Source organism: Anguilla rostrata, chromosome 5 (genome assembly GCF_018555375.3).
Source record: "Anguilla rostrata isolate EN2019 chromosome 5, ASM1855537v3, whole genome shotgun sequence".
NCBI classification, from domain to species: domain Eukaryota; kingdom Metazoa; phylum Chordata; class Actinopteri; order Anguilliformes; family Anguillidae; genus Anguilla; species Anguilla rostrata.
Window position 1 is genome coordinate 55,964,228 of NC_057937.1, and position 15,058 is coordinate 55,979,285.

The 15,058-nt window shown below is 41.9% G+C and overlaps 1 protein-coding gene across 7 annotated transcripts in view; it reads right to left on the bottom strand.

The window, feature by feature from the left end:
- The window catches only part of LOC135255738 (B-cadherin-like), a 62,906-nt gene extending 48,054 nt beyond the window's left edge, over nt 1-14,852 (bottom strand). For 2 of the 7 annotated variants that reach the window (XM_064337287.1, XM_064337285.1), the window contains exons 1-8: nt 14,571-14,851; nt 13,933-14,050; nt 12,838-13,148; nt 12,250-12,384; nt 11,999-12,154; nt 11,707-11,857; nt 11,331-11,503; nt 11,077-11,205 (exon numbers count right to left, since the gene is read on the bottom strand). In XM_064337287.1, coding sequence (XP_064193357.1) covers nt 11,077-11,205; nt 11,331-11,503; nt 11,707-11,857; nt 11,999-12,154; nt 12,250-12,384; nt 12,838-13,148; nt 13,933-14,050; nt 14,571-14,621 — 1,224 coding nt within the window. In that variant the 5' untranslated portion in view covers nt 14,622-14,851. Of the gene's footprint in view, nt 1-11,076; nt 11,206-11,330; nt 11,504-11,706; nt 11,858-11,998; nt 12,155-12,249; nt 12,385-12,837; nt 13,149-13,932; nt 14,051-14,570 lie in introns of all 7 variants that reach the window. The other 5 variants (XM_064337284.1, XM_064337291.1, XM_064337286.1 and 2 more) reach the window with 5 other exon arrangements.
- Between the last annotated feature and the right edge of the window lie 206 nt (nt 14,853-15,058).

The following is a 15,058-nucleotide window of genomic DNA, read 5'->3' on the forward strand; positions in this document are numbered from 1 at the left end:
TGAGGGAAAGGAGAGGAGGCAGCATTTGGGCCCAAGGTACTTGGTAGTTCCTTAACTACAACTCAAAGTGACAAAATGAACTACTACAACCACTACACAAATTTCAATGTAGTTGAACTACCAGTAAACCGCTAACCCTAACCCTAACACCCCCAGAACTCAAAAGTACTATGACAAATATTTCTCTGGAACAGGTCATGTTAACTTGCTGTGAAGATGTAAAATACATTGAGGCTTACACGCAGCAGGGGATATAATTATTACCACCATAAATAGCCTGCAAGTTAATCATTTGTGAATTACACTGATCAGGGGGATATAATTATTAACAATACAAATAGCCCGCATATTATATTTATCTGTGAAATTAATTGGCCATGTAATTGTACTATGTACATTCACTTTCCTAACGGTTTTCTCCAGTAGGAGTTGATGTCTTCTGAATTCTGAAATTACATCGCTCAGGACGTGAATTAATGTTAGTGAAATTCATTAGCTTGCGCGTTAGTCAGTTTTGTTTACTTCCAGTAAAATACGATAGTAAGCGATAACATATCTGTGATTTTTTATAACAAGAAAATCTGTTGTCAGATGTTAGCAACCGTTAGCACGTCATGACGCTTTGCTAGCTAGCTAACACTAGCTGACCGACTGGACTAGACTAAACTGATCTTAGACGACATTTTTAGTAACATTAGACTAGAAGCTACATAGCAAAGTAACTTGTGAAGCCAGCCCTCCCTTTAGCTCGTAAAGCAGTACTGTCTTACCCACTTTTAGTGTGAGGTGTATCGGGCATTGGGTAAGTTAGCATTTCATAACATAGACTAGCTAGCCAACTTACTTAGCTAACCTATACCAAAGCCACTAACTAACGTACCTTTCTCAACCGAAGTAACGTCACATTCGTGTTCTGTAATGTGCAAATTATAATGAGCTAGTCTTGCCACCTAACTTTACTCAACGTGCCATGTGAGATATCAGTATCCTGATGCACATAGATTTGTTAGATCACAAGTTTGTATTAGTTTCATTACATTCATTTGGCAGACGCTTTTATCCAAAGCGACGTACAAAAAAGTGCATTTTCATGATCGTAGACAACTGCTGAACACGGGTTCAGTAAGGTACAATTACTTATTTTGTACAGCTATTTCTAGCCGAGAACAATGAACACTATTCTGGTCTAACATCTGCAAAGCCAACTAGGGTTACTGTATTAGCTGTATGTTAATACTTTTGAGCCATCATGGTTTTGTTTTAAACTATGCAGGGATCGCAGTTGACGTCAGTTTATAATGTACCACCAGGGGGACGTATGGAAGTAGAGTCTGTGGGTGATCTGGCCGCTCGTCATTAAATCCTGAAGCTAACCCAGCCACAGTAGTTGTAATCCAAGAATTTCAACAAAGAGTTATTTTTTGTTAGATGCTTTTCATTTTTTTTTTTTTTTTTTACAAAGTTGAATTTTCAGGATGTTCATTAGTGTGACAGGGAAATACAGACGAGTCTAGATCATGAAAAATAATAATTAATAATTAATTTTATTCTTTTCAGTTTCTGATATTTTATTCCATACTTCCATTACAAATGGTAAACTGTCAGTGTGGTTTTGATGTTAGTTAGCAAAATCCAAAAGATGAGCTGTTTCTTGTGTTTCCGTTTCTGATTCCAAAAGGAAAAGCAAATGGCCACACAATGTACACGTGCCCAATGAATTTCCTTTTAAATGTGACACCTGAACAACTCCTCTCCCGCTTATCTCCATAGAGCACTTATAGATGCTTTTCCCTCTATACATGAAATGCTGAGTAGAGAATGCTCCTCAAGTGAAAATCAAATCACTTGTCTCTAATTTACACATAGGCCTAAATTGTATAAAATAATGGATAATGATTGGTGTCATGTATGTAAACATTATGAGCATAACAGCTTGCTGTGAAACCAGAAGTGGATTATTCCTTCAAATTGTCAGCAGTACTGCTGCTGTCAATCAATCAGTTTATCTTGCTCTCAGTAATAATAATGCTGATAATGACAATAATAATAATGCTTCTATATATCACATGCAAGCAGTGGTCTCATTTTCATTTCAGAATTTTGAGCATGTTGCAAAATAATGAGAAGATATTTTGGAGGTGTGTCTTTCTATAACTTATTGTGCAATAAAACACAACAATCCCAGTAATCCCATTAATCTTATTAAAACCTCTGCTTTACAGACGACTCATTTCCTTGAGGTGGGGCAATCCAAGGATTGTTCTGTGGCTTAAATAGGCCCACGCCACCTAATCGGTGGTATTCCAAATAAACGTGCAGATTAATCATTTTCAGTGGCACTGTTAAACATCTTGATGGAAAGTTAACTACACTTTTTGTTGTGCAGGAATGCAAGTACAGTTCTGTCTGTGTACATGTAAATATTGACCCATTTATGATAAAGTGTATGTATTTAGTGCAGTTAAACTTTTTATTATTGCAATCAGGTATATTTGCCTCTTGAATAAATCCCAAAATTATCTTAACCACCATTTGAGAGAATTGTGCATGTGAAGTTTACCTTTTGAATGATATGCCTCCATTACAAAGACATTTTCTGTCTCTGTAAGCAATATTTAAAAGCAAAAGGGATGAAAGGTATGAAAAAATGACCTGCTTGGAGAGAACATACAGCTGTAGTCTATGTAATGTATAAGAAGATTCTGTGTATAGGTGTGGGCTATAACATTTTCATGTGGGGCTATTTTGTATGTGTATACATTTATAATACAATGATACATTTGGCATAGTTGTCTGTACATAGATGTATAGTTTCAGAAAGGTCACATGAAAGGAAGATTTTCATCATTGCCACAACTGAGCGAAAGAATGAATGACTGAAAGGCTTGTGTTCGTAGGAACGTCTGACCAAGCTGGAAGTACCGCTGCCAGGGATTGAACCCGGGTCTCTGAGGTGGTAGGCGAGTGCTTATAACTCTACGCTACCCAGACAGCCCTGTTTATTTATTTTCATGGAGGCATTGCAAAACAAAAATGTGTTTTCGGTATATGTATATTTTAAAAAAATACAATGCTAATTTTTAAAAAAATGACGAAATAAGAAACTTTATTGAGGCAACGGTCTTAAGCTCCTTAAAGAGTGGGTTGTCGTTACCCGCTGCTCCTGTCGACGCAGTGACCTTGTGACGGAACGCGGGCAGGGGGCGTGGCCGTCGAACACACCCACACTACTCTACTGGGCAGCGTGTCAGTCACAGTGCTCCCCACTGCAGTACATGTCCGCCAGTTTCTTAAAAATATTTAAAAATCCAAATAAATTCCAAACAAATAACGGCAATTCAGAAGTTAAGGACACACCACTTTTTTCAGATTCCAACCCATGTCCCAATTTGGCTTGAGTGTTGGGAACCAGGCGACTGGGCGAAGAGGATTTTAGTCTTCGCCGCCGCCGTACATGTCCGCCAGTTTCTTGAAGCGCGGCCCCCACTCGGCCAGGCAGTCGTAGTCCTGGTCCTCCCCCGAGCTGGAGGAGTTGAGAGAGCTGAGGGAGCCGGCCTCAGAGCCGCCTCCTTCGTAGTCGAACACCAGGAGGGAGTCGTACGGTGGGGCGGTGGGGTCTCCGTCCGCGGCCTTCAGATTCTAAAACGCACCAGAGGGGGAAGTTTAAAGGATTACAATGACATGGAATATACAATTAAGCACTTTTAAAAAAATATATTGCCTTTCTGGGACTCCACTTATCACCGAAATAATTTGCACACACACACACACACTACATGACCAAAAGTATCAGGAGACCCCTTGGTCTGGGGCTGTTATTCACAGTTTGAGCTAGTACGACATTCTAGACAATTCTGTGCTTCCCCAACAGTATGGGGAAGGCCCTTTCCTGTTTCAGCATGCCAATGCCACCTGGCACACAGCAAGGTCCATATAGAAATGGTTTTGTCAAGAACAGTGTGGAAGAACTTGATTGGACAGTATAGAGCCCTGACCTCAACCCCATCCAACACCTTTGGGATGCAGCAATGCTCCAACATCTAGTATAAGGCCTTCCCAGAAGAGTAGAGGCTATTATAGCAGCAAAGGGTGGACCAACTCCATATTAATGCCAATAATTTTGGATGAGATATTGGATGTCAGGTGTCCACATTCTTTTGGCCGTGTAGTGTACATATACGTGGTGTGAGTATATGCAAATCTTTAATTTTTCTGGGTTTAATGCACATCCGTGATAGTGGATCCACGAACATACCAAACACCTTTTCTTGGAATGTTTTTTTTTTAAATTCATAAAATTGGACAGAAAGCCCGGCATACAACAGAACTCACATCATCGATGAAGTTTCCAATATCCTCGGGGTTGGTGGGTCGGGTCCGGTACTGCGGAACAGGCAGGAACGTCGGGGCCACGTCATCCCGCATGACCTCAGGTCGGTTATCCAGGCCTCTGTGCAGCTGGCTCAGGTCATAATCCTGGATGACAGCAGCATGGGCGGCAACAACAGGAAAAATTTATTAAATCCAACCGGGCTCACACAGACGGATTGTAGGCTGGAGCGTGAGTGAAATAAAAAGTACAAAACTTCCAATTACGAGAACCACCGTTTCTATGAACGGCACAAAGATCACTAAAAGCCAGCGTTGGAATGTTCAAAACTAATCAGGCTGTAAAGGAAGAGGAAGGACAATAATGGCCTAGACTTTGCCATGGTCACCAGGTTTTTCTCCTGACACTCATGCTTAAACACCCACCTGGTCCTCCTCGCCGCCGCCCTCCTCGTCGTAGTAGTAGAGGTTGCCCCGAACGTCATCGTGGAGGAGAGGCTCTTCCTTCATCGGTCTGCTCCTTCTCCTCAAGAACATGAGGAGTAACAGCACCAGCACTGTGGGTCAGAGAGCATGCCGCCATTAACACCTCACAAACAAGCAACACTAGCACTGCATACCACCATTAACACCTCACAAACAAGCACATACAACCCTAGCACTGCGTCCCGCCATTAACACCACACAAACAAGCACATACTACACTAGCACTGCGTACCGCCATTAACACCACACAAACAAGTACATACAACACTAGCACTGCACACCGCCATTAACACCACACAAACAAACACATACAACACTAGCACTGCATACCGCCATTAACACCACACAAACAAGTACATACAACACTAGCACTGCACACCGCCATTAACACCTCACAAACAAGCAACACTAGCACTGCGTACCGCCATGAACACCACACACACAAGCAACACTAGCACTGCATACCGCCATTAACACCACACAAACAAACACATACAACACTAGCACTGCATACCGCCATTAACACCACACAAACAAACACAACACTAGCACTGCATACCGCCATTAACACCTCACAAACAAGCAACACTAGCACTGCATACCGCCATTAACACCACACAACAAGCAACACTAGCACTGGCAGTACCGCCATTAACACCCACAAACAAGCACATACAACACTAGCACTGCATACTGCCATTACACCTCAACAAACAACACATACAACACTAGCACTGCATACCGCCATTAACACCACACAAACAAGCACATACAACACTAGCACTGCATACCACCATTAACACCACAACAAACACATACACACTAGCACTGCATACCGCCATTACACACACAAACAAGCACATACAACACTAGCACTGCATACCGCCATTAACACCTCACAAACAACACATACACCATGCTACGCCATTAACACACAAACAAACATACAACACTAGCACTGCATACCGCCATTAACACCACACAACAACACATACAACACTAGCACTGCACACCGCCATTAACACCCACAAAAACACATACAACACTAGCACTGCATACCGCCATTAACACCTCACAAACAAGCAACACACTAGCACTGCATACCGCCATTAACACCCACAACAACACATACAACACTAGCACTGCATACCGCCATTAACACCACACAAACACATACAACACTAGCACTGCATACCGCCATTAACACCCACAAACACTACAACACTAGCACTGCATACCGCCATTAACACCACACAAACAAGCACATACAACACTAGCACTGCATACCGCCATTAACACCTCACAAACAAGCACATACAACACTAGCACTGCATACCGCCATTAACACCACACAAACAAGCACATACAACACTAGCACTGCATACCGCCATTAACACCTCACAAACAAACACATACAACACTAGCACTGCATACCGCCATTAACACCTCACAAACAACAACAACACATAGCACTGCAACCGCCATTAACACCACACAAACAAACACATACAACACTAGCACTGCATACCGCCATTAACACCTCACAAACAAACACATACAACACTAGCACTGCATACCGCCATTAACACCTCACAAACAAGCAACACTAGCACTGCAGCCGCCATTAACACCACACAAACAACCATACACACTAGCACAGCCACCCTTAACCCACACAAACAAGCACATACAACACTAGCACGCAAACGCCATAACACATCACAAACACATACAACATAGCACTGCATACCGCCATTAACACCCACAAACAAGCACATAAACACTGCACTGCATACCGCCACAAACACCACATACAACACAGCACTAACCACCAAACAGCACTCACCTACACTGCCCCCCATACCACAACGCCTACCCTAGCTGCTCATTACCACACAACAGACACTAGTACTGCTACCTACACCACACAAACACTATACACTGCCTGCTCCATTAACATCCAAAACTAACACTAGATGCTCCGTACCACCAACAGCAATCCCAGCACGCACCGCTACATCACAACAACCTCAACACACGCTCCGCATTAACATCAAACACACCCAAACACCAACAACTACATGCTCATTACCCTCCAACAACACTACCACTAGCATGCTACCCAACACACACACAACACACATGCAGACCGCCATTACACCCACACAACAAACACATACAACACTAGCACTGCACACCACCATTAACACCACACAAACAAGCACATACAACACTAGCACTGCACACCACCATTAACACCACACAAACAAGCACATACAACACTAGCACTGCACACCACCATTAACACCACACAAACAAGCACATACAACACTAGCACTGCATACCGCCATTAACACCACACAAACAAGCACATACATCACTAGCACTGCATACCGCCATTAACACCTGACAAACAAGCAACACTAGCACTGCGTACCGCCATTAACACCTCACAAACAAACACATACAACACTAGCACTGCATACCGCCATTAACACCACACAAACAAGCACATACAACACTAGCACTGCATACCGCCATTAACACCTCACAAACAAACACATACAACACTAACACTGCATACCGCCATTAACACCACACAAACAAGCACATACACACTAGCACTGCATACGCCATTAACACCTCACAAACAACACAATAACACTACACTGCATACCGCCATTAACACCTCACAAACAAGCACATACAAAACTAGCACTGCATACCGCCATTAACACCTCACAAACAAGCAACACTAGCACTGCATACCGCCATTAACACCACACAAACAAGCACATACAACACTAGCATTGCGTACCGCCATTAACACCACACAAACGAACACATACAACACTAGCACTGCACACCACCATTAACACCACACAAACAAGCACATACAACACTAGCACTGCATACCACCATTAACACCACACAAACAAGCACATACAACACTAGCACTGCATACCGCCATTAACACCACACAAACAAGCACATACAACACTAGCACTGCATACCGCCATTAACACCACACAAACACATACGACACTAGCACTGCATACCGCCATTAACACCACACAAACAAGCACATATAACACTAGCACTACATACCGCCATTAACACCTCACAAACAAGCACATACAACACTAGCACTGCATACCGCCATTAACACCAAACAAACAAGCACATATAACACTATCATTGTGGGTCAGAGAGTATGCAATAACTTATGATGATTTCACTGAGCACTGACTAAGGGTGTTCCAAACACAACTGAAGAAGAAATAATAATACTACTGAATTACTCACGGAGTAAAAGCAGGAAGGCTCCCAAAATTCCCAGAATTCCAAGCATCCCTACAACCACCACAGGCTTTTTGCATGTGAAATCGTCTCCTTTGCAGTCACACACTTTGGCTTGGACAGTGCTGTTCTGGAACAGGCCCTGGTTGTCATACACTCGGAGGATAACGTTGTAATCATTCTGTTCCAGGTGGGTCTTCAGTGCGAGTATTATGCCCGTCTCTGAAACGAATAAAAAACAACAGTTGTGTTTTCTGTGATCGGTAGATGTGTGAATGTCATGAAAACGCTAAATTAAAAAGATGTCTTTGTTTTTATATAGCACCTTTCCTACATTGAAATACAGATCAAAGAGCTCTCCAAAAATAAAAAAACAGTGAAGTAAAACATGAAAAAACAGCACAGACCGAGAAAACAAAATATATACAAAGTTAACATTAAAATAAAAGCGTATACCAGCGCAAAATAAAAAATAAATACCTATATCCGAGCAAAGTTTTGCGCAGGCAGGCTAGCATAAGACTTGAGTGGTGGTGACATGGCATTCGTGGAATATGACCATTTGTTGTAGTTTCAACATGGCAACTTGCTTTATTAAAGCACATAACCTCTTCAAAATTCATGGCTGACATATTAAGGGGTCTTTTGTTCTACGACGTAAATTACAACCGATAGCATCTCAGCTATGATTTTCGAAGCTGTAATGTGCTTTAATAAAGATGCTACCAAGTTGCTGTATTGCAACTACAACAAACGGTCACATTCTGTGTACATCACATCACCACCCCTCAAGTTTCATACTAGTCCACCTGCACAAGACTTTTCTCAGATATACACAGTTGATGTATTTCGGGTAGAAGTAGTTCTCAATGAAACTGAGCACAAATTAAGCTCTGTGGATGTTCGTGAGTAACCGTGGCATTACTGTATATCTGGAAAGAGACGCTTCCGTTGAGTTTTTATTATGTAAATATTAGGTGCATTGAGTGCCACAAAAATATGGGTCGATTGAGGTCCGTTGTATCAAGGTGAAGCGCATTTGGAAAAAGTCAAATCTCAGCAAAACTATTTGGACGAATAGATATTACTCTGGCTAACTGAAAGCAAACTTTAATTGGAGTTTTTGGGTGAACTGCCCCTTTAAGTAGGCCAGCACTTGATTATCTACTGCAAGTGCTCGTCTTGGAGGCGACAATCAGCAATGTATGATGGTGCTACACCTAAATGTGGTAAACATCTAAAAGCCTGTCCACCGGGCACAGCGAGGCTTACTTGTGCCGTTCATCCTAACAGTCCAGTGGTTCCCGCTATCTCCCTGCAGTTCCGCACGGAAAGGGGCGGCGAAGCCCGGCCCGTCTCTGTCAGAGACGGACAGCGTCACGGGCTGAGATTCCTGGTTACAGATCGTAATCGTGCTCTCCTCAATTATGGGAGCGTTGTCATTTACATCTTCCAGCTCGATCAGCAGAGTCCCGGTTCCCGTCGCAGGGATATCATCTAAAAAAAAATAATAATAATTAAGAAATGTCTTAGGTTCACAACTTTGAAAGGATAAAAGTAAGCAGGAATGGTACAAAAAAAGAAAAGACAATACCGTTATCAATGGCATTAATGAGGGCCCGGTATTTGCCCCCGATGACGAAGGGAGATTCTCTATCCATGGGGCTCCTGACTTTGATGAGTCCAGTCTCTCTATTGACATTGAGCCATCCAGCAGGATCAGAGCCCGATTTATACCTTCAGGGAAACGGGTTGACATTCAGTTTCTTGTTTCCATTCTCTCTCAACCACTACATTGTATAATTTAATCCGCTACTGCACATGGATTTGTTTAAGTCAATGGATACAGTGCCATGAAAAATTAGCTGTCCCCTTTCCTGATTTCATTAAAAAAATGAAACAATTCTTAAAATGTATTTTGTGTTGACCCAGGTTCCCTTTGTCTAACATTACATTTTTGTCTAAAGATCTGAAACCATTGTAAGAAATATGCGATTACAGAAGAAATTAGGAACATGACAAATACGTTTTCACGGCACTGTATGCTACATCACCGTTTGAACATTGAATTGGATCTGCCCTGGTGTGAAAAAAATTAGACATTTTTGGGCATGTATGCTAATGAATCGCAGCTGCAGAAACAAATTAATGAACCTGATTCAGACTAATCCATATGACAGTTGGAGTGTTAAATGTGTGGTATTCCCAGAAACATTCCCATACCACACTTTCTGATTTCTTGCCGTGTCAGGATCGGTTGCTCTATATGCAATAATGTCGGCATCAACTTCCAGGTTCTCTGGTTTAATGACCACCCTCTCAACTGGATTAAAGACTGGAGCCTCATTCACATCCTCCACATTCACAATAACTGTGGCAGTGGAGGTGGGCAGACGGGTGGCAAATGGGGCGTCGTTCTCCACAGTGACCAACAAGGTGTAGCGTGCATTCTTCTCAAAATCAAGGCCCTAAATGGGGACAGAAATCATGCAATTAAATTATAAATCATTTTTAACTTATAACAGTCTGGCAAAAGTCTTGGTGGTTTAGAGACCCTTTGAAATGTTTGATCTCCAGAACGTGGATCATTACCTTGACTGTAGTAATAATGCCCTCCAGCTTGCTGGGTCCAGTACTGACATTGAAGAAACCTCCATTGTTTCCCTCAATAATCCTGTACTTAGTTGTCCAGGCCGGTGTGTGAGGTTCATCATCATCAGTCACTGGCATTTTCACCACCTCGGCACCCACTTCATTCTCAGGGACAGACACTGTGTACTGTGAAGGAGAAAGTTTACAGTATGTGTGTTACACAAAGTATATGGCCCAAATCAACTCAACAGCTGTTAAAGGATGCTTCTTTATCATGAAAAGAAACTGCACAGCTCAACACACTATGAATAGGAACAACTTGGAATATCACTCAACGTAACTGAAAAGTACCAGTTAAAGGTCACTTACTGAACTGTGCTCAAACTGAGGAGCGTTGTCATTGCTGTCGGTTACTGTGACGATTGCTGTGCAGGTGTTTCTGCGGCCTTCCCCCATCATATCAGCAGCTTGAATTATCAATGTGTACTCACGAAAGTTCTGCAAAAAGAAACGCAAAATAGTTTTACTATTTCTAGTGCATACATTCTTGTCTATTATGTCCATAATGTCTATTTTGTCATTATCATTTTACATATAGTTCCTGTTATTAGTGTATCATATACCTCTCTGTCCAGCCCATCTGTATTCAGTTGGATCCCTCCAGTCGAAGGGTTAATAAAGAACATATCTGGTTTTGGACTCTCTGGGTTTTGGGTCAGAAGTTTGTATCTAATGTCAGCATTTTCTGATCCTGGTTCATCTTTATCAATTGCAGTCACCTTCATGAATTCAAAACCTTAAGAGGGAAAATGAATGAACACAAATAAATATCAAAACAAAAAATATCATTTGATTCAACAGAGCACCACTGCGACTGTTTATGTGATATTGCATCTTGGGCAGTCAACCCGGCTTGTGGATATCGATACTGCTCTCAAAGAATATGCTACTGTTATTATAGCATATTGAATTTTCAAATTTTCCCTGAGATGAACGTACCTTTGGGGGATGATTCGGCTACATTGCCCAGGAACGGATCCATGGTAAATTCGGGACTGTTGTCGTTCTGATCGATCACCTTGATGACAATGTCCATGGGATCCTCGGCCCGACTGACACTGTCACCCAAAGCGTCAGCGTGAGCCAAGAGCTAGAGAGGGGGAAGAGAGGAATGAACACGGGCCTACAGTTACGGTTGGGACCTATAATAAATCTCACAAAAAATAAAAATAAAGACTTGGCCATTGCTGATACTTGGTAATATTGTCTTGTTGTTGAAAAACAAACTTACTATATATGTATCATTCTTCTCTCGGTCCAAAGGCTGGGTGACACTGAGCCTGCCATTTTCCCTGTTAATGATGAAAAGCCCAACAGGGGGCTGGTCTGCCCCGGGCCCAGTGATGCTGTATTGCACCTTCACTTCCTTTGCCCGGCTGGATCGGATCTGCAAATGCAAACGCAACCAGGCATCGCTGAATAAAACACGACTGAACAACTACCAAACTCAAAATTGGCAAAAACACAGCCACGGGCACATACCTCCACCATGAATTTTGGGAAGGGGCCTCTGTCATTTTCCGGGACGCTGATGGGGGGAATGACCCAGTCCCGCTTCCTCCTCTTCAGTCCTTTGAAAGAGTGTGGAAACACCAGCTGTGGCAGAGCTGCGGAGTGCTGAAGAAGGAAGGAACTATCAGAACTGCTTCCAGGATGTAGCCGTTGCCTTAGAAACCTTTACATCAGACACTATCCATTCTCCCCATATTGCACCGTTAAGTATCAATGCAACGGTATGCTCGTTTCTCTCATTTTGAAGGGATTAAAAGGTTTATTAATATAAAAAAACAACTAATTTTATTGATTGCTTCTTGGCTCTTTTCATTGATTATAATAAAGAGCTTGTCATTGACAAGGTATAGCTGTAAGGTATAGCTGTACAAGCTGCTTCCGGGCTCAGAGCGTGTTCAGTTGACCGGCCGGTCCAGAACTCTGCGGCTCACATCTCCACGGTTCTGCTCAAAACCCGTACTAGGGTGCCCTGCCTGCATGCAACTTCCCTTTCCCAAGAGCAGAGGGCGCTGCGGTTCCCTACGGTAGCTTGCACAAGACAAGCCAATATTATATTACCTCTTCAGGAACGCCATCCACCTCACTGTGTTCGGATTGCTGGTGGTCATCGGTGTGGTGGTGGTGGTGTTTGAGTTCGTGGTGGTGAAGCTGATGGTGGTCGCCATGGCCGTGTTTGCGTACGTGCACCACTCGGACTGTGGCCGACCGGCTCTCGCTCTTGGAGCCCAAAATGGCGATCGTGAAATGCCTCTCTCCGCCATGCAGCTCGACAGGCTTCTTCAGGCGCACTGTTCCGTCAGAGTCCACTTCAATGTGAGAATTAAGGCGGAATAAGACTTTCCTGTCGCCACCGCAGTCTTCAAAGTGCACTGAAACAAGAGCAAGAAACAATGGAACATTACAGGCATTTAGCAGACTTACACAATATTAACATAGCATTTTACAGTGTAAACATTTATACAGCTGGATATAACCTGAAGCAATGCAGGTTGAGTACCTTGCTTGCAAGGGTACAACAGCAGTGTCCTACCCAGGAATCAAACCTATGACCTTCTGGTTACAAGCTTAGTTCCTTACCCACTGTGCCGCCAAATCAAACACTATCAACACACACCACGCTATCAATAGTGAAGAACATAAACATTATGTCAGAAAGGAATGTCATATTTTCATGCATTGAAAGACATTCTAGACCTTCAACAGAACAAATGATTACATATTTCATATTAGCCTTTTTTTAACATTAAGGGGAATAATTGTAAAAAAGCTGCTTTTTATGCTGTCCGTGTCACATCATATGCATAATAAATACACCACCACACTGCCATGGCACGAAGTCTTTTTTTTTTTCTTTTAATTTTATTTTGTTAAATTATCTATAAACCATATAGATACAGCTGGGGGAAAAAACAGTAGGCAAAATTGTGAATATGATTGTATAAGTTGTTGAAACTCAAATAAAAACTAAGTAAAGAAAAAAAAAATCTTTAAAAAAAACAACAAGTGGCGGGTAAACAACTGTGAGATTCGACGCTAGGTGCCACCACGAAAATGCCCAACAAGCAATTTTCCAGAAGGGAGTTTCCGGATGCACTTTGAAGGCAGAAATTAAAAGGAAATTATTTTTTGTAAAGTGTAATTGGGCGTTCTTACCTTTGCCTAGCCTCGTTCCCATGTGAAGGTGCAGTCTGTGCACCGAGAATTCAAAAACTTCTGAACCAAAACTTGGTTGGCATGGCACTCCCTCTTCACAAAATCCTGACCTGAACGCCTGAATTACCAAAAAATAAATAAATAAAATTACACTCAGGTTTTTGGGAACAAAAGTAGATCTGATATTCCAGAGCATTTCAAAAATATTTCTCTGGCAGTTATGAGCAGCTTCCATGTTTGCATTTGGGCTACAATATGCACTCCAAGGTTTTCAAAGACTTCAGCTGGGTGGTTAGTTATGTGACCATTTAAAGTATGTATCTTTGATTACAGAATAAATTTAATTGCAGATAAAAGTGAAAACAAATGAATAATTAGTACGCTTTTAATTTCAAGACTATATATATGCAATTGTGTAAGCTGCTATCGCGATTCAACAAACTGAATAAAAAATAAATACAAGTTATGCGAAATCAGTCAAATGTTTTACCGTAACCATGAATTACCTCGCGACTCTATATGAATTCTTTCTAGATTTTTATCTAGAGTGATCCAGCACAATTTTTGTCTCTAAGGTACAGTATATAATTCACATGGGCCAAATGACTACTTAAGAAATAATTGTGAAAAAATCTTACCTGTGCCAAGAGAAGGATTACTCCTACCTCTAAACTTCTTAGACGCCCCATCTGATTAAAATCCTTATCGTAAAGTCTCTATAAATGTAAAACGAATAAAAAGAATAAATCCGTTCCGCGTTGCTCTTCTCAACAGTATTCCCTTCTCGGAGGTGTTTTCGGTGTGCACAGCAGTTCTACTTAACCAAAGCAGGTAGTTTTGGGAAGTGTTGACATCAGTGGGCAGGTGATCTCTGCAAGTATGGGCATGGATCCTTTTTATCCGCACCAACTGTATCAAGGTGATATCGCATCACTTGCTGTTGGCGGTCCAATGCAGCTGACGATCAATCTGAATTCTTAACAAAATAACATCAAAGAGTTAGAATTTGTAGCATTCGTTATTTGGAATTAAAAGTTTTTCGAGAAAAATATATGGCATCATGAAATGTAAATGTGTCGATATGATCAAATTTTACATTTACATGTATTCAGTCATTAATATTCCA